At 41.4% G+C, this 11,001-nt stretch overlaps 1 protein-coding gene across 1 annotated transcript; it reads right to left on the reverse strand.

The window, feature by feature from the left end:
* Window positions 1-874: 874 nt before the first annotated feature.
* Window positions 875-11,001, reverse strand: osbp2a (oxysterol binding protein 2a; the record flags this gene model as incomplete). The annotated part of the gene is made up of 14 exons (XM_080476501.1): window positions 875-1,017; window positions 2,277-2,497; window positions 2,646-2,830; window positions 3,233-3,328; window positions 3,609-3,712; window positions 3,850-3,970; window positions 4,076-4,321; window positions 4,422-4,556; window positions 4,650-4,716; window positions 4,794-4,914; window positions 5,184-5,352; window positions 5,494-5,744; window positions 9,086-9,291; window positions 10,841-11,001. 14 exons carry the CDS (start codon window positions 10,999-11,001, stop codon window positions 875-877), a joined length of 2,226 nt encoding a protein of 741 aa, XP_080332627.1.

The following is an 11,001-nucleotide window of genomic DNA, read 5'->3' on the forward strand; positions in this document are numbered from 1 at the left end:
ACAGTGTCACGAGATTTGCCCAGAACCACCTTTAAGTCGCACAGCCTGTCCACTCCGAGATTACTCAACATTTCTCAAGTTAAAATGAACGCGAATATACAAGAGTGTTCACACGGTGTGTTGTGCTTTGTAACTTGTGAACTGATATAATTGTGTAAAGCTGGTGAAGTACAACTTTAATCAAAAAACGGACATAACTTCAAAGTTCTGGGAGAAGGAAGGATTACCTGTGAAACAACTCAGTTTTTCATCCAAAGAGATTAACATGTACTTCAGTTTTCATGGCCTTGTGTTGGTCAGACACTAAATGTAAAACCTCCTAGACATAGTTTGTGCATTTTGTTAGGAAAAAGAGTAAAAAAAAAAAGCCCAGGTATCAGGGGCGATCGATAGGTAAAGTTTTGCTGAGAAAGCATTTTTGCACAGAAGAAGGCTTTCGAGCCACCGTGTGTTTCTTCACACCCGCTGTCTCTGCCAAATCCCTGCAAGGAACAAGTTGTCCCAGCTTCATGGAGAACAAAACATTCAGAGACTTTCCCAAGACATACATTGCACTCCTTGCCCCCAAGTTATCCCCCTTCACACTGGTGGAGTGTGTTTCAGTGTACAGGAACGCTTACGCTTACACACACACGCATACACACACTCACAAGCACGCAGGGATTCTTTACAGTCTCATTATTTTGTTTTCTACTCTACAAACTGAGGCCATGCGTTCAGGAAACACAGGTATATTAGAGCAGAAGCAAAGAAACTAGAGAGTGAAAGCAGGAGTTCTTGCGTTTGAATTTCTGACTCACGCACACACGTGCGGAACAAGTATCCGAGCACCCAGCCTAACTGATGCCACGGTGTGAGTGAGTGATATTTCGTCCTAGAAGATCTCTGGACACTGACTCCAGTCTTGTCTTTCTTTGGCCTCCCAGTAGCCACCTTTGTAGACGTAGGTTCTTTCTCCCGTCGTGTCGTCGGTCCTCTTCTCAAACCACAGTGGCTGGTATCTTTCGAAATCTTGCCCTTGTGAAACAGAATCAAAATATCAGTGAAAGTGAACCACTTTTTTTTTTGCACTAAGACAGTGTAATTAAAAAAAAAAAGAAAGATAGCCTTTCATCCGCCACTGCCACATCTACATTGGGACATCTGGGATCCAAACATAACGTCACTACATTTAGGAAAAACTGATAAGTAACATGACAAATCATGAAGTTTGAATAAATAAAATCTATTCATGAAAACTTATGAGTCAAGTTGAAGGAGGATGCAATAAACTAAAAGTTTTGAGTCATCAAATTATAAATCTCATCATTGAGTCATTAGTTGGAAAATACCTTGAGAATTCCATAACGGCTAGGTATTTTACTTTACCAACTGGAGATCCAAAGGAAATTGTTCCATGACCCATTTTAAGATCTGACACATAGTTTGGGAAGTACTGATCTAAACTGAGGAACAATATTCAGGGTTTTCCTTTTGTACTGCAAGCACAATAAACTACCTTATTCCCAAGTGACCCCCTGTCGTGTCTGAGCCTCAGCGATTCCTCAAAGATATTTCTCATTTAGAATTACAAATAATATTACATAAAAATAGACCCAATGTAACAGTTTAATATGTAGGGTGCAAAATCAACAAGACGGTATCATCTATTCCTCATGACAACATTATTATTAAACTATATGTGATGTGGAAACCATGAGCAGTTTCTGACTAGTTAATATGAATGGAATAAGTTTGTTTATGGGAAATTTTGTGTTTTTTCGTGAAAATTCAAAATAACAGAAAAACCACAGAAAATTCTACATAAAAATGAAAATGGAATAAAACAAAACAATTTTTTTTGAGGTGCTTTGCCAATAGATTCAAGTGTATAAGCAACAAAAAAACGATTGGCCACTCAGTCAGACTGAACAACTTAGTGGTGAGGAATCTATTTTTCTATTTTCTTCTACAAATAGTAGTTTTTCTTCACCTTGAGAAAAACAATTCATCTACTCAAATGCTCTATTGTACTACATGAGTTTTAATTCAAGGCTACAGTGAAAACTATTGAGTAATGTTCAGTCTGCTGAGATTTTATTATTATTATTATTACCCAAATAACACAAACCTCTAAACCAACCTGCTCGGCTTCCCTGTATTATTTGTATATTGTGAGGTTTTCTGCCACATGATTTGTGCTCCCGCCATTAAACAGGGTAAACAATAGTTTGAAAATGTATAGAAATTAAGTGAGGATCGCTGTCACCTTTGTTTGTGTTGATATTTGTACTCACCCTCCTCCAGAGCCTGATTGGCTTGTGCCTCCCTTCTTTTTCGCTCTAGTCTCTGACACTCCTCTAAACGCTGCTTTTGGCTGTTTGCTTCATCCCATAGGCCGGCCTCCATTAGCCGCTGGTCAGGACGGAGACGACTATCCGTGGGTGCGACACCCTCTTCCTGCTCATTCAAGGTGAGAGCCAGGGAGGAGAAAAAGTGCATGTTCTCTGCATTATCTCTGGGGAGGGACAGATAGAAGGGACAGCTCCTTTAGACAGAGTCCGACAGAGGGGAAAGACAATATGATCTTCACAAAGGTGAGAAGGTTGAAATGACACATTCAGTCATTGAGATGTTGGAGAAATGGTCCGATATGCCAAACATACGGGAGAGGATATTTCTTCCAAAGCAGTTTGGGCTGCAGAGTCTGATACACAGTCTTTTGTTTGCCCTCAGAGCCACCGCAGCCTTGGCTGCTGTCCACTACTTTAGCACTCTCCATCTTGTCGTCCCAGGTCCCTGACAGGATGTAACGGGCTGTACCCTCTCTGTCCTCCACCACCCCTGTCACCTGAACACCAGAGAGACCGACACAGGATGAGATCAGTTACAGACCTACCTTGATATATTCACAGCTGAGTAGTCCGTTTACATGGTTATTTTTTTTTATTCATGGTGTTAGACCATATCATGGTCTAAGATGATGACTCATTGACTGTGAAGGACACTGTCATCACAACATAAACATTGATCAGGAAACAGATCTTTTTTTAGGACTATGATCAGTGTTAGGCTCTGAGCATGCAAGATTTTTCTCAGTCTTCTCAGGGAGGATCAAACTTAACATATGTGAGAGATCATTGGGAACTCTTGAGTGACACTTTTAGCACTCAGACAAGTGTAAAACTGTAAAAAAAAAAAATAAAAATGATGGGGAGGCCAGAAGTCTGCTGTGGAATGAAAACAGACTTACTTTACGTGGAACTTCTCTGGAGAAGTAACTGTAGGGGGAGAATTTGAGACGGCAGGTGTCTTTGGTCGTGTTGTTTACAATGTCAATGTCCCCCGACTGCAGGCAGCAACAGAAAGACAGGAAGGAAACAAACTAGACTCAAATAATTGAGTTGACTGAGATAACAAAACATGATAACTTATTTACTTGTGTGTGTGTTTAATAGAAGTGATTTTTAACAGCAAACATTTTTTGTTGCTTCTCTCATGTCTCAAGCTTTTAGAGTAATACTTTATACGTTACGTTTACATGTGGCCACAGGGCCCAAGGGAGTTTTGTTTTATTTTCTCTAATGAAGTGATAATACTGACATAAACAGCACTCAGCATGCACACACCTGGTCAATCCAAAGCTTTCCCACAATAATATTGTGCACCGTGGATGTGACTTTGCTCCACACATAGTGGTTTCCACTTGAGTGGAACTGTAGGTGGATGTTTCCTATGGGAAGACCGACAAACACCACCCACAAATTAGTTTGGAGACCAGATCTGGCCCCGTGTGGCATTGCTGTTAATGTATACTGATTGTCAGCTTTGGACAGCATCAAGAAAAGCTCCTGGGTGACTGCTCCTCACCTAATGGCATGACAGATATATATTTCCCACGAAACTTGCTGTCAATCGTGATATGCTGCCACAGGGTCCATCCTCGCCTCGACGTCACATGGTGGGCAGCAGCTGGCGGATGATGACTGACCTGAGAGGGAAGCGTATCAGCTGGTGTCAGTGAAGGCAAGTAAAAATAGAACAAGTCACCTTTCTTTTATGTAAACAATATGAGAAGTATGTGTTCTTGTCATGCCTGCTCAGAGATTGAACGATAACCATACTCCTCCAGTCGATCGAGCTCATAAGTCTCCCCCAGCAGAGGGTTGAAGGGCTTAGCCGTGCGATGGACGGTCGTGGAGTAGGAGGAGACAGAGAAGGCTGCCACCAGGCACATCTGCTCTAAGGACGAGTCGCATTGAGCCGCCCGGTCCAGAAGCTCGCTGTACTCCAGATCCTCTGACAGACGTTGCAGCATCGACAGTGGCTCATTGAAGTTAACCTGTAATCGTGCATTTGGGATTAGAGATAAAAATCAACAAAAAACTATCGACTAATTTATGTTCATTTGGGAAGAGTACCATTTTCTTTTTTTTACTTACAGGCATGGGTATCTTGGACAGGTCTTTGCCAATACAGTTTTTCATGATGCTCCACAGATTAAGGGAGTAATTTGGCTTGTCTGGAATGCGGCTGCGCCTTGTTCTACGTAGCTGTATGTGGTTTGTGCCTGAATCCTGCAAAGAAATGTAACAAAACATGGAGTTTCATTTCAGTTATCTACACAATGACATGATATAATGTATGTTCTTAGTATGTGTGGGACGTACATTCTCATTGTGAGTCCAATCATTGGGCACAATTCCACTCATCATACTCTGGTTACTCCCTGAGCGCCTGAAAGAAAGAAAAATGAATTTTTTTGGCTTTATGTCAGTTTTAGGATGAATGCCCGACGAGAAGACATCACTAACTTGTGCTGTACGTTGCCAGTAGCAGTCACTGTTATGAATGCAGGAGAGTCCTCCATGGCATCGAAGAACTCTGCATCATCATTCTCGTCACTCGCATCGCCCTCCTGAGACAGTTCCACACCTATTTCAAGAAAAACAAGACATGTTAACTAACATCGAACTATGGTGTTAAAATCAGTAAAGACAATTGTATGCTTGTCATCAAATGGGTAGTTTACAGACATTTGTGATTGCTCTGTCTTTTTATGTACATATATAATGTAATTACTGATAGAAAAGCAAGTGCAGCACTGCTGGTGACCAATAGAGGGCAATACTGCTATACTGTGACACTGATGCTACACAGAGGTGCCAAGCTGTCTCGGAGACAAAGAAAGTGACATTTCTCACCTGGATATGAGGTGGGATTTTCCCTCCAGGCTCTCTCTAAGCTGTTGTGCTGTTTGGCCAACTGTTCGATGGTCTCCTCCAAATGGTGACGCTGCGCTCTCTCATGCTGTAGGGCCTTTTGCCACCTCCGGCTGTGAGATTCTGCCACATCCAGAAAGTCACGACAGGCCTGAGGTGTGAGAAGAGGACACGTGAAAGGATGCAGGCAGCTCCCCTCAGCAATATTCCCTCATAGAGACGATTGAAATGGTCGATTTTCAAGCAGCGAAGCGGCTTTAGTCCGGTTGAAGCTTAAATCATAAGAACTCACATTGATCATAGCATTGGAAGTGATGCGGAAGAGGGTGGCTCGCTCATTAACAGATTTCACTTTGTCTGTGCTGTCAGTGGATCCTCGCAAATCCTCGAGTTCACTGAGGGAGCGTTGCAGGGCGGCTCCGTGCTTTCCAATCAGCTCATTACAGGTGCTCAGGTCGTCAAGCTTGCTGGCCAGGGTCTTGAGTACCCCCTGCGTTAGGGCTCGATCCTCCTGTGGTACAGGAGCCTCATCTCCTGAGTCATCTTCATAGAAAGAGAGAGAGAGAGAGAGAGGGAGAGAGAGAATTTAACAAAGATAACAGGGTATAATTGCAGGCTATTATGTTGCTGCTGTTTATGTTAGTTAAAATATAAACTTTAGTAAACAATAACATGGGATTAATGTGTCATCATCAGACAGTTAGAAACATACACTTTTCAAACTGTAAATTCAGATGGGGACGTGTTGGCAGAGTGTTAATGGGGAACGGATGGCGGAGGATAATAACACCTCACACCCTGATCCTTCACAAGCCTTTCCTCTACAAGGCTGGAAAGCTGTGAATGAACACCGTTGCCCTGGAAACGTAGGCCTGTGCAATCAGGAGGCAAGGCTATTTTTAGAGGAAGAGGGAGAAAAAAAGATGACGCACTACCCCTTTCCCTCTCTGCTGTCTCTGGTCTCTGTCTCTGGTCTCTGTCTCTCTTACTCTCCACCCTTTGCTGGCATGAGCTGAGCCATCAGTCCTATGGAGTTTCTGAAGACGGCAGGGAAACTGATTGATTGATTACGAGGTATCACTCTTGATTCAGTTTAAGCTTTGATGTTGCCCCTCTACATTCTCCAATTTTATTTAGGTACACAAAATCCAACAATACATCCCCATGTGGGTAGGAGTAGATACAGAAAGTCTAAAGTCTTATCGTTTGACATGTTTACAGTTTTACAACTCTTTAAAGCATCGTTTTCTATTTAAATACATTTTAGATAATACTTTCTCCACCTACAAAAGAGTCTTTGCGTGGCTGCAAAGAGTCACAGAGCGATGATGTATTAAAGCCTCTTGGAATAAAAAAGAAAAGAAAAAAAAAGATACAAATCTGCAGTTATAGACTAGTAAACAAATAATCCAGATTTAAAATGCAGGTCGCTGCCTTCATCCTATGTAATTAAACTTTTCTAGGTCAAAGCATTCTTTGTCTGCTGAAAGAAACATCGTGTGTTTGTGTGTGTGTGAAACTGAAAAACTGAAAAACTCTGAAGCACTTTGACTGAATCTAGGCCAGCATAGCATTGCCTTGGAGTACCAGAGTATGGAGGCAACCTACTACACTCCGTTAGAGAGGAAAAGAAACAAAAACAAACCAGGGCAAACTGGATTAACAATGTCTCTGGAGGGGAAGATTAAAAATGAGAGGGTGAAAAAAAATCCTTCAAGCTTCTGCAATGGTTGCATGACCCACATATAGCAGAAAGAAATGCATCTCTCTTGACTTCTGGTGCTCAAGGTGTCAAGCATGAGATTATGAAACCGAGATCTGGAGCCATCTGCCATCCGGCATGTTTATATAGACTCATTACACTCATCCTTGGAATGATAATGTACACACAAGGCCAAAGTACACTTATCTGGTGGTCTGTTCACTAATGGGTTATTTGTCACACAGGACACTGGAGAGTCTGAGACCAATTGGTGACTCATCAGTGAATCATAGAAAAACACACCCACAGGTGATGTTGGCCGCCTCAGTATGGACACGGTGTGGGAAGTGAGGATGGGGGCTGACAATCAGGGGATGTACTACAAGCTACAGCAACACACACAAAGCATTTACAATCTGGCTGTGATCGGATGAGAGCTGGCTACAGCACAGTCTAACATTGTCTCTTTCTTATAATCAATTATTTGGATTCATTCTCTTCAACTTTTCCATTAGATCTAAAAAAAAAAGAAAAAGAGAAAGAAATAAAATGTCTATGTAACACAAAATATCTCTTCAGGGTCTACTACATAACCAGTCCAGGGCATGTGTGGACTCCTGCAACGTCCACTTAATTACTGCTGTTCTAATCCACTTTTAGCCAATTAATTTACCCCGCTACTGAGCCCAGAAGCAAAAGCTCATGCCGGGATAATCTATAATCACATCACACACATCAGCAAAACACACAAAGATTTGCGTCAGTAATCACCCATGCATAAAATCACACATCACACAAGCTGTTCACATTGTGTGAACCAGACATAGAACAGACAGATTTAGTCTCTGTGAGGGAAAGAAATGTCACCCGGAACATGCAGGTAATGATTACTGTAAACACAACTTCTGTATTGCAGGATTCATCAGAAGCATACATCCAAATAAAAAAATAAATAAAAAAAACCTTGACAAAAATCATCTGACAACAATCTTTAAACACTGGTTAGTATTTTATCTACAATCGTTAGAAAAAAAGGCGAATGTCTTCGGTGAGATGCAACATCAACCCAATCAGTCTGCAGGTGAACACCTCCTAACCAGCTTACAAACACACGCCTCGATCAGCTATATTTAACAATCCTCCCAAAAAGTAGGATTATTTTTTTTTTTCTGTTTTTCCGCAAACTTAGAAATACTACCAGTCTACATTTTGTGATAAATATAAAATCGGTGAACTTGCCGAACTCCAAACAGACACACTTGGCCGCTTATACAAACAAACATATTCAATCAAGCAAGAATGCAAACACACAGCATCTGCCCCAATTCTTCATCGTGCGGTCAGAGAAATAAACAACGTGGTACTTACGAGGTGACAATCACTGAAAAGGCTGCCCTCGTGTCTCCCTATTGTTCACAGAGTGCACGGTGAAAAATATTTTCAATGAAAATCCTCACACCCTCCTTTTTTTCTCTCGTTTTTTTTCTTTTTTCCTTTTACCGATTCTGCTACCAGAGCAGGAGGAGGAGCCTAAAGGAAGGTCATTTCATTCAGCCTTCGCTGTCGTCATACTGAAGGAGACAGGGAGGAAGAGAGAGAGAGAGAGAGAGAGAGAGAGAGAGAGAGAGAGAGAGAGAGAGAGAGAGAGAGAGAGAGAGAGAGAGAGAGAGACTGCACATCTTTGTTGCTGGTAATTTATTTCAAGCATCCGTAAAAACACGACGAAACAAACATATCTCTTAAACTCACGCTTGTCAAACATTTAGTATCAGTCTATTGCAACATGACATTGGGAGGTCCAGAGAAAAAAATAGAATTGGTGTCAAACGGATGGGAGCTGGTGGAATAATTTAACTCCAGCATCATTAAATGCAGCTTTGTCCGTTTTGCCTTTGATCACACCCTTGCCCCAACAACTCATCCCCCATTAGAGAATATTGAATCATACTGCCATCTTGTGTCCCACCGTTTATACAACACTAAAGGCTACGCATGAAGGTAAGTGAGTCTGGGCTGCATTCAAGTTGCAGCTAAAATCAGGTTGACTATCACCATTTTTTCCCTTTTTATTTATTTATTTATTTATTTTTACAAGAAATCGGTTTATTTGATTGCTTCGGGGCATTCATGAATAAGGACACGAACAAGAAAAAAAAAACCACATTAGACACATTGAGCTCACCTGAGTGATTCATGAGGAAAGTGGCGTTGGATTTGGCCTGCTGCAGAGCTGACACCCATCGCTGACACTCCCCCTCGGAGGTGGCCTTCAGGTGGTAGCTTCGGCCTTCGCTGGTTAACACCATGTGGCAGGTGTCACCCACCTCGATGTGAGCCGTCGCCAGGGGAATAGTCCCCCGGCAAGTGTGTGCCATCTCTGCCTGAGTCCTGAGGGAAGGGAAAAAAAAAAAAAAAAGAGACATCAGCTGAATTTATGTTTGCGTGCACCAGCTGAACAAAAAGATGAACGTTGCAGCCTCGCTGCCCAGTCCCATATTGATGTGCTCCATTTACAAAATGGGACAGCTATATTTTCAACATTTTCAATGTACTTTGTTTTTTAAAAATAGCATTCCAATACATCAGTTAGACAACCTAACCTGAGAGGTGAAAAGAAAAGCTATTCTCTCTCTTTGTCAACAGAGAATATCTGTGATCCTTTCATAAATATTTTATTCATGATTATAATGTATTTTTTATGTGGAAGTAGCCTACTGTATTTTACACATGACTACCTTCTGTAATTCTATAATTTATTTCAGCAGAGGTTCAGACTTACTCAGCTTTGTGAGAAGCTTAACAAAAAAGTAAATTCATATTTTCTTGCATTTTCCTGCATCCCCCTCTTGTCTTATTACAGTTATTGAGGACGCAAAGAGTCAATGCAAGGTCATCGTATATGGTGAAGGATTAAAAGCATACTTCCAAACACATTTAGCTGTCAGTTTAATTTGAATTATCTAATGTACTGGCTCCTCTTTTCACAAACCCTAGTAGAAATAACTTATTATTATACACTTGTTTAAAAATCTTTAATAAATGAATGCTAGACAGTGTGACACCTCACCGAATACATTTTTTTGACAAACATGCTGTTCATTGCATGTTGTTATGCAAGAGTTAGGCAAATACATTGTCCGAGAAGGCTGACCACGGTGCTCAAGGGCCAGACTGTCCAAAAGTGACATGAAATGGACATAGAAAAGCCAGAAAGATATAAATATGAGACATTAAACATCGACAGTGACACACAAAATTACCACAAACTAACATACTGTGATCAGAAATATATAGTAAGCACACAAAAAACCCACAAAAGGTATTAATTAATATGATGACAAATAGTCTATGAAGAAATATTAAGCATGACAAAGACACGAAATGGTAACAAACAAAGGGAAAATGGCCTCAAGAAACTTTGCATATCCAGAAAGTAATAAAAATAGCCACCAACAAAGACACAGAAGATACAAGAGATAGAAAATGACCCAAAATGGACAAAAATGACACCAGAATGACGACAAAGCGTCGCCAAATGACCACAACGAAACAAAATATGACCAGAAATTGATATGCTGAGCAAACAAATACACACAGACACATCACAAGGCCTTTTCAAGACACACAATGGCCACTAATATCTACAATATGAAGCACAACAGAGATCCACAAAAGGCCACAAAGGAAGGAACAATGAACACAAAGAGAGACTAAATAAGTATGGAACAACAATCTGTTCAAGAGGGCGGTGGCTCCTGCTTCTAGTTATGACTCAGACGATTTATGTTGTCCACTGAAAAGTTTCATTTTTCTATTCTGGAATATCACTTTCTATTCTCATATGAAATAGGTGTGTGTGTGTGTGTGTGTGTGTGTGTGTGTGTGTGTGTGTGTGTGTGTGTGTGTGTGTGTGTGTGTGTGTGTGTGTGCGTGTTACCTGTAGTAGGACAGCAGGCCGTTGCTGAGGACGAACCAGCGCCGCTGGTAGCCCTTCAGGTAGTTGGTCCATTTAAAGAGCCAGCCCTTGTAGGCGTCCAGACACGGCAGGTGCAGCCCCGGGAGGGTCGGGGAGGGCAAACTCTTCACCAGCTCGTTCAT

This window comes from Lipophrys pholis (assembly GCF_963383615.2).
Source record: "Lipophrys pholis genome assembly, chromosome: 12".
NCBI classification, from domain to species: Eukaryota; Metazoa; Chordata; class Actinopteri; order Blenniiformes; family Blenniidae; genus Lipophrys; species Lipophrys pholis.